Here is a 15149-nt window from a genome sequence, read left to right on the forward strand (position 1 = left end):
ACACCCTGTTCAATACATTGTTCAACACCCTGTCTGTCAACACTTTGTTCAATACCTTGTTCAACACCCTGTCTGTCAACACTTTGTTCAATACCTTGTTCAACACCCTGTCTGTCAACACCTTGTTCAACACCTTATTCAACACCCTGTCCAATACCTTGTTCAACACCCTGTCTGTCAACACCCTGTTCAATACATTGTTCAACACCCTGTCTGTCAACACTTTGTTCAATACCTTGTTCAATCCCCTTTCTGTCAATACCTTGTTCAATACCTTGTTCAACACCTTGTCTGTCAACACCTTGTTCAACACCTTGTCCAACACCTTGTTCAACAGCCTGTCTGTCAAAATCTTGTTCAACACCCTGTTCAACACCTTGGTCAACACCTTGTTCAACACCTTGTTCAACAGCCTGTCTGTCAACACCTTGTTCAACACCCTGCCAACACCTTGGTCAACACCTTGGTCAACACCTTGTTCAACACCCTGCCAACACCTTGTTCAACACCTTGTTCAACACCCTGCCAACACCTTGTTCAACACCTTGGTCAAAACCTTGTTCAACACCTTGGTCAACACCCTGTCAACACCTTGTTCAACACCCTGTCAACACCTTGTTCAACACCTTGTTCAACATCCTGTCTGTCAACACCTTGGTCAACACCTTGTTCAACACCTTGTTCAACACCCTGCCAACACCTTGGTCAACACCTTATTCAACACCTTGGTCAACACCTTATTCAACACCCTGCCAACACCTTGGTCAACAACTTGTTTAATACCCTGTCCAACACCCTGTCCAACACCTTGTTCAGCACCCTGCCAACCCCTTGGTCAACCCCTTGTTCAACCCCTTGGTCAACAGCCTGTCTGTCAACACCTTGTTTTATACCCTGTCCAATACCCTGTCCAACACCATGTCCAACACCTTGTTCAACACCCTGCCAACCCCTTGGTCAACCCCTTGGTCAACACCCTGTCTGTCAACACCTTGTTCAATACCTTGTTCAACACCCTGTCTGTCAACACCCTGTTCAATACCTTGTTCAACCCCCTTTCTGTCAATACCTTGTTCAATACCTTGTTCAACACCCTGTCTGTCAACACCGTGTTCAACACCCTGTCTGTCAACACCCTGTCTGTCAACACCCTGTCTGTCAACACCCTGTTCAATACATTGTTCAACACCCTGTCTGTCAACACTTTGTTCAATACCTTGTTCAACACCCTGTCTGTCAACACCTTGTTCAACACCTTATTCAACACCCTGTCTGTCAACACCTTGTTCAATACCTTGTTCAACACCCTGTCTGTCAACACCGTGTTCAACACCCTGTCTGTCAACACCCTGTCTGTCAACACCCTGTCTGTCAACACCCTGTTCAATACCTTGTTCAATCCCCTTTCTGTCAATACCTTGTTCAATACCTTGTTCAACACCCTGTCTGTCAACACCTTGTCTGTCAACACCTTGTTCAACACCTTGTCCAACACCTTGTTCAACAGCCTATCTGTCAAAATCTTGTTCAACACCCTGTTCAACACCTTGGTCAACACCTTGTTCAACACCTTGTTCAACAGCCTGTCTGTCAACACCTTGTTCAACACCCTGCCAACACCTTGGTCAACACCTTGGTCAACACCTTGTTCAACACCCTGCCAACACCTTGTTCAACACCTTGTTCAACACCCTGCCAACACCTTGTTCAACACCTTGGTCAAAACCTTGTTCAACACCTTGGTCAACACCCTGTCAACACCTTGTTCAACACCCTGTCAACACCTTGTTCAACACCTTGTTCAACATCCTGTCTGTCAACACCTTGGTCAACACCTTGTTCAACACCTTGTTCAACACCTTGTTCAACACCCTGCCAACACCTTGGTCAACACCTTATTCAACACCTTGGTCAACACCTTATTCAACACCCTGCCAACACCTTGGTCAACACCTTGTTTAATACCCTGTCCAACACCCTGTCCAACACCTTGTTCAGCACCCTGCCAACCCCTTGGTCAACCCCTTGTTCAACCCCTTGGTCAACAGCCTGTCTGTCAACACCTTGTTTTATACCCTGTCCAATACCCTGTCCAACACCATGTCCAACACCTTGTTCAACACCCTGCCAACCCCTTGGTCAACCCCTTGGTCAACACCCTGTCTGTCAACACCTTGTTCAATACCTTGTTCAACACCCTGTCTGTCAACACCCTGGTCAACCCCTTGGTCAACACCCTGTCTGCCAACCCCTTGGTCAACCCCTTGGTCAACACCCTGTCTGTCAACACCTTGTTCAATACCTTGTTCAACACCCTGTCTGTCAACACCCTGGTCAACCCCTTGGTCAACACCCTCTCTGCCAACCCCTTGGTCAACCCCTTGGTCAACACCCTGTCTGTCAACACCTTGTTCAATACCTTGTTCAACACCCTGTCTGTCAACACCCTGTCTGTCAACACCTTGTTCAACACCCTGCCCAACACCTTGTTCAATACCTTGTTCAACACCCTGTCTGTCAACACCTTGTTCAACACCCTGTCCAACACCTTGTCCAACACCCTGCCAACACCTTGGTCAATACCTTGTTCAACACCCTGTCTGTCAACACCTTGTTCAACACCCTGTCCAACACCCTGTCCAACACCTTGTTCAACACCTTGTTCAACACCCTGTCTGTCAACACCCTGTTCAATACCTTGTTCAACACCCTGTCTGTCAACACCTTGTTCAACACCCTGTCCAACACCTTGTCCAACACCCTGCCAACACCTTGGTCAATACCTTGTTCAACACCCTGTCTGTCAACACCTTGTTCAATACCTTGTTCAACACCCTGTCTGTCAACACCCTGTCTGTCAACACCTTGTTCAATACCTTGTTCAACACCCTGTCTGTCAACACCCTGTTCAATACCTTGTTCAACACCCTGTCTGTCAACACCTTGTTCAATACCTTGTTCAACACCCTGTCTGTCAACACCCTGTTCAACACGCCGTCTGTCAACACCTTGTTCAACACGCCGTCTGTCAACACCTTGTTCAACACCTTATTCAATGCTCAATCATGATCTCTGTCATTTAAAGCTTTAAGCAAATGTAGCCGATGTGAAATTGCTAGCTAGTTAGCGGTGGTGCGCGCTAGTGGCGTTTCAATCGGTGACGCCATGGCGAGGGGACGGACGTAAAGTCTATACTGTTACACAAACAAACACTACAATTGGGGATAAGATCATCAACTAAATAACTATAATGTCAAATGTAATGTCTAATCCATGTCTTTCTCTTCTTTGCTTCACACAGAAAAAGAGGTCCTGATGCGACACTCCAAACAGTAAACGTTGCCCTGCTGTATCCCTCTTCCTCATCTCAACCTGCTGCTCCTCCTCCTCCTGTACTTCCTGCTCCTCCAGAACCGACTATTGGTACCGTTGGTTCCGTCCTTGGGTCCCCAACCCTCACTCGGCTGGTTAACAAATCCCCGCTTTCCCCCTCCTCTCCGCTCCCCCGGTCCTCGTCCCTGGACCTCCTCTCCCCCCCGGCCCGAGTCTTCGCCCCACTTGCCCCCGTCCCCGGCAACATGTCCATCACCCTGAAGCAGGTCTTCAACAAGGACAAGACCTTCCGCCCCAAGCGTAGGTTTGAGCCGGGGACACAGCGTTTCGAGCTGCATAAAAAGGCCCAGGTGTCGCTGAGCTCCGGGGTTGACCTACGGGCGGCGGTTGCTCTGCCCCACGGGGAGGATCTGAACGACTGGGTGGCCATGCACGTGGTTGACTTCTTCAACAGGATCAACCTCATCTACGGGACGGTGTGTGAGTTCTGCACGGAGAAGAGTTGTCCCGTCATGTCCGGAGGTCCTAGGTATGAGTACCGATGGCAGGACGATCACAAGTACAAGAAACCAACGGCTCTACCGGCTCCCAAGTACATGAACTTGCTGATGGACTGGATCGAGGTCCAGATCAACAACGAGGATATCTTCCCCACCAGCATGGGTGAGTACTCTGGGTCTGCTGTAACTGTATGTACATCAGCCACACTCAACAGACCCAGACAGTCTTTTTTAGGAACGAGAAGCAGTGCCAGTGGGTAATATCACTCAGCAAACAAGACCAGTAAAAACAGATTCATATAATAACCAATGTAGTGATATTTGTGTTGTTTGCTTTATAACCCATTGGTTCATACGCCCCTGTGATATACAATAAGACCCGTGATATACAACAAAAAGACAACAGTCACACAGCACCAGAATAAATTCAACCACATGTTTCATCACAAAACCGAAGAACAACAATCTGTGTGATGAAGTCCACAAAGCAAATATGGAATGCACTGTAACTGCAGGGTAGCCTAGTGGTTAGAGCGTTGGACTAGTGACCGAAAGGTTAAAGTTCAAATCCCCAAGCTGACAAGGTACAAATCTGTCCTTCTGCCCCTGAACAAGGCAGTTAACCCACTGTTCCTAAGCGGTTGTTGAAAGTAAGAATTTGTTGTTAACTGACTTGCCTAGTAAAATAAAAATGCAACAGCTCAGCACTGATTGGCTAATTGTTTTCATCAAGTCAGGCCAAATGCTTTCTGGCGTCAATCAATCAAACACTACGGCCGCAACATCATCAGCAACAGCATCAGATACATGGTCTACACATACTGAGACAGAGAGATGCTGTTTCACTGTCCAGACAGCATCAGATACATGGTCTACACATACTGAGACAGCATCAGATAGATGGTCTACACATACTGAGACAGCATCAGATACATGGTCTACACATACTGAGACAGCATCAGATACATGGTCTACACATACTGAGACAGAGAGATGCTGTTTCACTGTCCAGACAGCATCAGATACATGGTCTACACATACTGAGACAGCATCAGATACATGGTCTACACATACTGAGACAGAGAGGTGCTGTTTCACTGTCCAGACAGCATCAGATACATGGTCTACACATACTGAGACAGCATCAGATACATGGTCAGATGATTTCTCTGGTGAGATTAAGCCACTTGCGAATTTACAGAAATGTATGAAATCTCAGAGAGATGAAAGATACATTTATTTATTTTTTTGAGTAATCCTGGCTTCCCTTGGCATCTATTAATACACTGGCACCAACAAGATGGCCGTGAACAATTACCACAGTTTGGGTTCACACGGGTTGTTACTACAGTATGCTGAGACATGACAATATCCTTCTGAACCGTTGTCACCTAGGAAACCGTTGTCACCTAGGAAACCGTCGTCACCTAGTAAACCGTTGTCACCTAGGAAACCGTTGTCACCTAGGAAACCGTTGTCACCTAGTAAACCGTTGTCACCTAGGAAACCGTTGTCACCTAGGAAACCGTTGTCACCTAGGAAACCGTTGTCACCTAGGAAGTCTGTCTCACCGGATTATCTCAAACAGTAGTTGAGCATCCCCTGCATTAGAGGATAAGGAACGTCTTGGGAGTTTTTCAGACTCGCATCGGTGACGGAATTCCTATTGCGGAAAATTCCTGTCATTTTCTGAAAATGTTGGGAAGTTACTGAATTACTAGGCTACCATACTGTCCTGCGGAGTAACTGTAACAATATATTAGACATTAGATCGGGAGTCCGGGCCCTCTTGGACTCGGGGTATTACAAGGAACACTGCTCATTGTAATGGCTGCCTTGCCGGGTGTCACGCTGACATGAAAAGTCAGGTGATCCGGAGGCGGACGCTAATTGACCTATGACCCACAGTATGACCTTCCACCTGTCAAACCTGCTCTTAGTCACCACTACAAGCAGTTTAAGGAGCGCCCTGGTGAACAGTAGTACTATGAGGAATAGGGTGCTGTTTCGGGGTCCGACAAAGTTTATCGCTTGGAAAAAAACAGGTGACGGGTGTCAGTCTGGTAACTAGGTGACGGGTGTCAGTCTGGTAACTAGGTGACGGGTGTCAGTCTGGTAACAGCTGACGGGTGTCAGTCTGGTAACTAGGTGACGGGTGTCAGTTTGGTAACTAGGTGACGGGTGTCAGTCTGGTAACAGGTGACGGGTGTCAGTCTGGTAACTAGGTAACTCGGTGACGGGTGTCAGTCTGGTAACAGCTGACGGGTGTCAGTCTGGTAACTAGGTGACGGGTGTCAGTTTGGTAACTAGGTGACGGGTGTCAGTTTGGTAACTAGGTGACGGGTGTCAGTCTGGTAACTAGGTAACTCGGTGACGGGTGTCAGTCTGGTAACAGCTGACGGGTGTCAGTCTGGTAACTAGGTGACGGGTGTCAGTCTGGTAACTAGGTAACTAGGTGACGGGTGTCAGTCTGGTAACAGGTGACGGGTGTCAGTCTGGTAACTAGGTGACGGGTGTCAGTCTGGTAACTAGGTAACTCTGGTAACGGTGACGGGTGTCAGTCTGGTAACTAGGTAACTCGTCTGGTAACAGACGGGTGTCAGTCTGGTAACAGCTGACGGGTGTCAGTCTGGTAACTAGGTAACTAGGTGACGGGTGTCAGTCTGGTAACAGGTGACGGGTGTCAGTCTGGTAACTAGGTAACTCGGTGACGGGTGTCAGTCTGGTAACAGCTGACGGGTGTCAGTCTGGTAACTAGGTGACGGGTGTCAGTTTGGTAACTAGGTGACGGGTGTCAGTTTGGTAACTAGGTGACGGGTGTCAGTCTGGTAACTAGGTAACTCGGTGACGGGTGTCAGTCTGGTAACAGCTGACGGGTGTCAGTCTGGTAACTAGGTGACGGGTGTCAGTCTGGTAACTAGGTAACTAGGTGACGGGTGTCAGTCTGGTAACAGGTGACGGGTGTCAGTCTGGTAACTAGGTGACGGGTGTCAGTCTGGTAACTAGGTAACTCGGTGACGGGTGTCAGTCTGGTAACTAGGTAACTCGGTGACGGGTGTCAGTCTGGTAACAGCTGACGGGTGTCAGTCTGGTAACTAGGTAACTAGGTGACGGGTGTCAGTCTGGTAACTAGGTGACGGGTGTCAGTCTGGTAACTAGGTGACGGGTGTCAGTCTGGTAACTAGGTAACTCGGTGACGGGTGTCAGTCTGGTAACAGCTGACGGGTGTCAGTCTGGTAACTAGGTGACGGGTGTCAGTCTGGTAACTAGGTAACTAGGTGACGGGTGTCAGTCTGGTAACAGGTGACGGGTGTCAGTCTGGTAACTAGGTGACGGGTGTCAGTCTGGTAACTAGGTAACTCGGTGACGGGTGTCAGTCTGGTAACAGCTGACGGGTGTCAGTCTGGTAACTAGGTAACTCGGTGACGGGTGTCAGTCTGGTAACTAGGTGACGGGTGTCAGTCTGGTAACTAGGTGACGGGTGTCAGTCTGGTAACTAGGTAACTCGGTGACGGGTGTCAGTCTGGTAACAGCTGACGGGTGTCAGTCTGGTAACTAGGTGACGGGTGTCAGTCTGGTAACTCGGTGACGGGTGTCTGTCTGGTAACTAGGTAACTTGGTGATGGGTGTCAGTCTGGTAACTCGGTGACGGGTGTCAGTCTGGTAACAGCTGACGGGTGTCAGTCTGGTAACAGCTGACGGGTGTCAGTCTGGTAACTAGGTGACGGGTGTCAGTCTGGTAACTGGGTGACGGGTGTCAGTCTGATAACTAGCTGACGGGTGTCAGAGTGTAGTAACAGATGATGGGTGTCAGTCTGATAACAGATAATGGGTGTCAGTTTGATAATGGGTGTCAGAGTACAGCAGCAGTATCGTCCTCAGTTCAGCCTTTGAATAATGCAGATACATCTGATCTGCCAATGCTCTGGTGAGCTGCCCAAATGGATCCTTATTCCATTTACAGTGCACTACTTTTAACCAGGGCCCATAGGGGACCAACAGGGCTCAGATCAGAAGAAGTGCAATATATAGGGAATAGGGTGCTGTTTGGAACGAGTCCCGAACCTGTTCCACCATGGTGTCACCATGATATCCAGGATGATGCCCTTTGTTCCATGGCCGGCAGCCTGTCACCGCATGGCGACCGTGAGAGTTCTCTCCTCTTTTTTGACTCCCTATCTTTCTCCTCTCTCTCTCTCTCTATCCTCATTCTCTATCTTCATCCTCCCTCCCTCTACCCCCCCTCTCTCTCTCTCTCTCTCTATCCCCCTCTCTCACTCACTCTCTCTCTCTATCCCCCTCTCTCACTCTCTCTCTCTTCTCTCTCACTCTCTCTATCCTCATTCTCTATCTTCATCCTCCGTCCCTCTACCCCCCCCTCTCTCTCTCCTCTCTCTCTCCTCTCTCTGTCTCTCTCACTCTCTCTTCTCTCTCCGTCTCTTCTCTCTCTCTCTCTCTCTCTTTATCCCCCTATCTTTCTATCCCCTCTCTCTCTCTCTCTCTCTCTCTCTCTCTCTCTCTCTCTCTATCTATCCCCCTATCTCTATCCCCTCTCTCTCTCTCTCTCTCTCTCTCCCCTCTCTCTCCTCTCTCTCTCTATCCCCTCTCTCTCTCTGTCTCTCTCTCTCTTCTCTCTCTCTCTTCTCTCTCTATCCCCTGCCTCTGTCTCTCTGTCTCTATTTAGGTTCCACTGTGCCCTCAGCAAGACATCAATAATTCACCCTGGAGCATGTTCAAACCTGTCACCACACACACGTGTGTGTGTGTGTGTGTGTGTGTGTGTGTGTGTGTGTGTGTGTGTGTGTGTGTGTGTGTGTGTGTGTGTGTGTGTGTGTGTGTGTGTGTGTTGTCGAGCAGTCCCATGCTTTATTAAACACTGACGAACCAGGGGAAGGGGGGAGTACTGTATCCATCCACTACTTTCCAACCGCACACTCAAAGGACTTAACAAAGTTTAAAAATAACCTTGTTTGTTTTAATAGGCTTATATAACTATATAACTACTTAGTCAAAAAATATATATAACTACTTAGTCAGCCAGCTGGCTAACTCATTGATCATGCCTTTGAGTGAGCCTTGTTTTGAACCAAGTGTTGTAGCCTTGTTTTGAGCCTGGTTTTGTAGCCTTGTTTTGTGCCAAGTGTTGTTGCCTTGTTTTGATGCAGGTGGTGTTGTAGCCTTGTTTTGAGCCAGGTGGTGTTGTAGCCTGGTTTTGAGCCAGGTGGTGTTGTAGCCTTGTTTTGAGCCAGGTGGTATTGTAGCCTTGTTTTGAGCCAGGTGTAGTCTACAGTATTCCTTAGTTGTGAAGTAACCAGGGCTTGATCCATGTACTGTCAGTCCAGCACCTTAGCCCCTAATGGACTCAGAACATCTTGAGGAGAACACTAGGTGTTGGGTTAACGTAGCTACAATCTAGTTCAGGTTAATGTGATTGAGGAGAACACTAGGTGTTGGCTTAACGTAGCTAATATCTAGTTCAGGTTACTGTGATTGAGGAGAAGATCATGGCAACAACCCAGAGGGTTTAAACCATTAATATAGTCAGGGTTAGGGTAGTCAGGGTTAGGGTAGTCAGGGTTAGGGTAGTCAGGGTTAGGGTAGTCAGGGTATGTATGGCCCTGTTGTCTGTTACTAACCCACCTGCAGTGTGCCAGACCACTGTTGTTTGTCTCTGTCACGGCTTTGGGGTCACTGTCAGGTTAGGGTTAGGATTTCCCAGGGTCATGGTGCAGGTAGCTGACCTTTCACCTTTAAGGTGATGTTATGTCTTCCTGAGACAGTGTCTCTCTGTCATCTCTGTGTAGAGTCAGTTTCAGGTTAGGGTTAAGGTTACCCAGGGTCATGCTGTCTCTGTGACGGTCTTTGATGTGATAGGTTGAGGATGACAGTGTTCTATCTATCTCATGGTGGGTGCCTGTTGTAAATTGTACTGTACGTTCAGGGAGTTTACTGTTTGATCCAATCTCCTGAATACAGTGATTCATGTTGTTTGATTTCAATCAAGAGATTTTGAACAGGTTTAATATATAATTAAGCGACATAGAGTGGCTTCACACCTTATTAAAGTTAGCTTTACTAATTGAATATATGTATATATTCGGCTTCTGTGTTATAGGCATGAATGGTGGAATTCTTATGGGTTCAACTTTAACCTAATACTTTTGAGCCATAATGGAGTAAAATCTTCTCCTGGATTGTGAGATCCCTGTATAATCCTGTTTCACCAGACCCGGCGGAGCGGGTGAGGGAGACTGAGGATGGGTCCCAAATGGAACCCTATTCCCTATGTAGTGCACTACTTTAGACCAGAGTCCTATGGAACCCTATTCCCTATATATAGTGCACTACTTTAGACCAGAGCCCTATGGAACCCTATTCCCTATATAGTGCACTACTTTAGACCAGAGCCCTATGGAACCCTATTCCCTATATAGTGCACTACTTTAGACCAGAGCCCTATGGAACCCTATTCCTTATATAGTGCACTACTTTAGACCAGAGACCTATGGTACCCTATTCCCTATATAGTGCACTACTTTAGACCAGAGCCCTATGGAACCCTATTCCCTATATAGTGCACTACTTTAGACCAGAGCCCTATGGTACCCTATTCCCTATATATAGTGCACTACTTTAGACCAGAGCCCTATGGGACCCTATTCCCTATATAGTGCACTACTTTAGACCAGAGCCCTATGGAACCCTATTGCCTATATAGTGCACTACTTTAGACCAGAGCCCTATGGAACCCTATTCCCTATATAGTGCACTACTTTAGACCAGAGCCCTATGGAACCCTATTCCCTATATAGTGCACTACTTTAGACCAGAGCCCTATGGAACCCTATTCCCTATATAGTACACTACTTTAGACCAGAGCCCTATGGAACCCTATTCCCTATATAGTGCACTACTTTAGACCAGAGCCCTATGGAACCCTATTCCCTATATAGTGCACTACTTTAGACCAGAACCCTATGGAACCCTATTCCCTATATAGTGCACTACTTTAGACCAGAGCCCTATGGAACCCTATTCCCTATATAGTGCACTACTTTAGACCAGAACCCTATGGAACCCTATTCCCTATATAGTGCACTACTTTAGACCAGAGCCCTATGGAACCCTATTCCCTATATAGTGCACTACTTTACCCCAGAGCCCTATGGAACCCTATATAGTGCACTACTTTACACCAGAGATCCTATGGACCTACGACTCTGAAATGAGGCACATAGTGAGGAGCTCCATCCGTCTAAAATTCAGATCATTCAGGCTCTGAATGAGATCATCTCCTGTCAGTCGAGACACACATTCAAATGATTGATGGTCCCTACAGGCAGGAAATGTTGATGGAAAATTCACTGCTGTGGTTTTCTGTGGGTCTGTAGTATTGATTGCTTTTGATGAACTTTAAAACATCTATGCGTGTCAGTTAAGAGACAATAAATATGTAAACTGTATATAGATGTTAAATTGACAGGCATTTGACAATCAATGAGGATTTTATCCCATTGTGGTCCCTGTTTTGAAGTGACAAGAGTGTTCCCAGTCAGGAACAGTCCCCAACTGGAAATGAAACCTTTTTGCTTGTTGCTGGTGTCCGTAAAGAGGAATGTAAACTTTACTGAAACAAACACATGTGTTTACTGCGCATAATAAAATATGAATTACTTATTAATTCAAACCGACTTGATCAATCCTCTCTTAATCAGATCTAACCTGCCTGACAGGCTACTGCAACATAAACACACAGGGTGCTAGCTGGGTTCATGTAGTGGGCGTATGTTCTGAAGAAGTGCCATTCTCTCTCTGGAGAATAAGAGGACTTTCTCTCTCTAGAGACATGTTAAGGACTTCCTCTGTTACTGGAGAATAAGAGAACTTTCTCTCTCTAAAGACATGTTGCAACACTCACTACCGAGTTCCAAACTGCCTCTGGAAGCAACGTCAGCACAATAACTGTTCGTCGGGAGCTTCATGAAATGGGTTTCCATGGCCGAGCAGCCGCACACAAGCCTAAGATCACCATGAGCAATACCAAGCATCGGCTGGAGTGGTTTAAATCTCGCAGCCATTGGACTCTGGAGCAGTGGAAACACGTTCTCTAGAGTGATGAATCACACTTCACCATCTGGCAGTCTGACAGATGCAGGAGAAGGCTACCTGCCCGGATGCATAGTGCCAACTGTAAAGTTTGGTGGAGGAGGAGGAGTAATGGTCTGGGGCTATTTTTTCATGGTTCGGGCCCCTCAGGTCCAGTGAAGGGAAATCTTAACGCTACAGCATACAATGACATTCTAGACAATTCTGTGCTTACAACTTTGTGGCAGCAGTATATGAAGGCCCTTTCCTGTTTCAGCATATAAATATTTAAAAAATATGTATTCAGACCCTTTACTTAGTTCTTTGTTGAAGCACCTTTGGCAGTGATTACAGTCTCGAGTCTTCTTGGGAATGACGCTAGAAGCTTGGCACCTGTATTTGGGGAGATTCTCCCATTCTTCTCTGCAGGGCCTCTCAAGCTCAAGGCAGGTTGGATGGGGAATGTCACTGCACAGCTAATTTCAGGTCTATCCAGAGATGTTCAATCGGGTTGAAGTCAGGGCTCTGGCTGGCCACTCACATTCAGAGACTTGTCCCGAAGCCACTCCTGCATTGTCTTGGCTGTGTTTTTAGGGTCATTGTCCTGTTAGAAGGTGAACCTTCACCCCAATCTGAGGTCCTGAGTGCTCTGAAGCAGGTTTACATCAAGGATCTCTCTGTACTTTGCTCCATTCATCTTTCCCTCGATCCTGACTAGTCTTCCAGTCCCTGCAGCTGAAAAACATCCCCACAGCATGATGCTGCCACCACCATGCTTCACCATAGAGATGGTACCAGGTTTCCTCCAGACGTGACACTTGGCATTCAAGCCAAAGAGTTCAATCTTGGTTTCATCAGACCAGAGAATCTTGTTTCTCATAGTCTGAGAGTACTTTAGGTGCCTTTTGGCAAACTCCAAGCGGGCTGTCATGTGCCTTTTACTGAGGAGTGGCTTCCGTCTGGCCACGCTACCATAAAGGCCTGATTGGTGGAGTGCTGCAGAGATGGTTGTCCTTCTGGAAGGTTCTCCCATCTCCAGAGAGGAACTATTGAGCTCTATCAGAGTGACCATCAGGTTCTTGGTCACCTCCTTGACCAAGGCCCTTCTCCCCCAATTGCTCAGTTTGGCCCGGGGCCAGCTCTAAGAAGAGTCTTGGTGGTTCCAAACTTCTTCCATTTAAGAATGATGGATGCCACTGTGTTCTTGAAGACTTTCAATGCTACAAAAAGTTTTTGGGTACCCTTCCCCAGATCTGTGCCTCAACACAATCCTGTCTTGGAGCTCTACAGACAATTTCTTCAACCTCATGGCTTGGTTTTTGCTCTGACATGCACTGTCAACTGTGAGACCTTATATAGACGGGTGTGTGCCTTTCCAAGTCATGTCCAATCGATTGAATTTACCACAGGTGTACTCCAATCAAGTTGTAGAAACATCTCAAGGATGCCTAGTTAAATAAAAAATGTAAATAATCAATGGAACACAGGGACGGTAGTAACCCGTAGTATCTGTGCTGTAGTCTGACAGTCTGGTTGTATTGTCCTGGTCTGTCCTGGTCTGTCCTGGTTGTATTGTCCTGGTCTGTCCTGGTTGTATTGTCCTGGTCTGTCCTGGTCTGTCCTGGTTGTGTTGTCCTGGTCTGTCCTGGTTGTATTGTCCTGGTCTGTCCTGTAGTCTGACAGTGGTTGTATTGTCCTGGTCTGTCCTGGTCTGTCCTGTAGTCTGACAGTCTGGTTATATTGTCCTGGTCTGTCCTGGTTGTATTGTCCTGGTCTGTCCTGGTTGTATTGTCCTGGTCTGTCCTGGTTGTATTGTCCTGGTCTGTCCTGTAGCCTGACAGTCTGGTTGTATTGTCCTGGTCTGTCCTGGTCTGTCCTGGTCTGTCCTGTAGTCTGACAGTCTGGTTATATTGTCCTGGTCTGTCCTGGTTGTATTGTCCTGGTCTGTCCTGGTTGTATTGTCCTGGTCTGTCCTGGTCTGTCCTGGTCTGTCCTGTAGTCTGACAGTCTGGTTGTATTGTCCTGGTCTGTCCTGGTTGTATTGTCCTGGTCTGTCCTGTAGTCTGATGGTCAGGTTATATTGTCCTGGTCTGTCCTGGTTGTATTGTCCTGGTTGTATTGATGGAGTTGTCCCTGTATGTGTCCTATGCTGGGGACATTTCAAACTGTCCATCAATGAAGTTTATACAATTCAATTATATCTACAAGATCGGGATACATGCCGGTCGTTTGGCTTGTATGTCTTTGGCTTAGATCGTGCATTTGATGCCATGCACAGTTGTTGGTCTCCATAGCATCACTGTGTGGTTGTATTATTACCAGAGTGGGATACGGGTTGTGTAGCATGTTGTTGAGAAAATGTTATTCATGTTATCACCAACAGACTCTGTTTGTGTTCATACTGCAGGGTAAACAGACTCTGTTTGTGTCCATACTGCAGGGTAAACAGACTGTGTCCATACTGCAGGGTAAACAGACTCTGTTTGTGTTCATACTGCAGGGTAAACAGACTGTGTCCATACTGCAGGTAAACAGACTCTGTTTGTGTTCATACTGCAGGGTAAACAGACTCTGTTTGTGTTCATACTGCAGGGTAAACATACTGTGTTTGTGTCCATACTGCAGGGTAAACAGACTCTGTTTGTGTCCATACTGCAGGGTAAACAGACTCTGTTTGTGTTCATACTGCAGGGTAAACATACTGTGTTTGTGTCCATACTGCCGGGTAAACAGACTCTGTTTGTGTCCATACTGCAGGGTAAACAGACTCTGTTTGTGTTCATACTGCAGGGTAAACAGACTGTATTCATACTGCAGGGTAAACAGACTATGTGTTCATACTGCAGTGTAAACAGACTGTGTTTGTGTCCATACTGCAGGGTAAACAGACTGTGTTTGTGTCCATACTGCAGGGTAAGCAGACTGTGTTTGTGGTCATACTGCAGGGTAAACAGACTGTGTTCATACTGCAGGGTAAACAGACTCTGTTTGTGTCCATACTGCAGGGTAAACAGACTGTGTTTGTGTTCATACTGCAGGGTAAACATACTGTGTTTGTGTCCATACTGCAGGGTAAACAGACTCTGTTTGTGTCCATACTGCAGGGTAAACAGACTCTGTTTGTGTTCATACTGCAGGGTAAACATACTGTGTTTGTGTCCATACTGCCGGGTAAACAGACTCTGTTTGTGTCCATACTGCAGGGTAAACAGACTCTGTTTGTGTTCATAC

The 15149-nt window shown here is 47.0% G+C and overlaps 1 protein-coding gene across 3 annotated transcripts in view; it reads left to right on the forward strand.

Annotated features, from left to right (window-relative positions):
* The window catches only part of LOC135548039 (MOB kinase activator 3B-like), a 68290-nt gene that overhangs the window by 45236 nt on the left and 7905 nt on the right, over nucleotides 1-15149 (forward strand). For all 3 annotated transcript variants that reach the window (XM_064977235.1, XM_064977234.1, XM_064977233.1), the window contains exon 2: nucleotides 3302-3996. In XM_064977235.1, the coding sequence (XP_064833307.1) occupies nucleotides 3302-3996 (695 nt within the window). The remainder of the gene's footprint in view (nucleotides 1-3301; nucleotides 3997-15149) is intronic.

Source organism: Oncorhynchus masou, chromosome 11, assembly GCF_036934945.1.
Source record: "Oncorhynchus masou masou isolate Uvic2021 chromosome 11, UVic_Omas_1.1, whole genome shotgun sequence".
NCBI classification, from domain to species: Eukaryota; Metazoa; Chordata; class Actinopteri; order Salmoniformes; family Salmonidae; genus Oncorhynchus; species Oncorhynchus masou.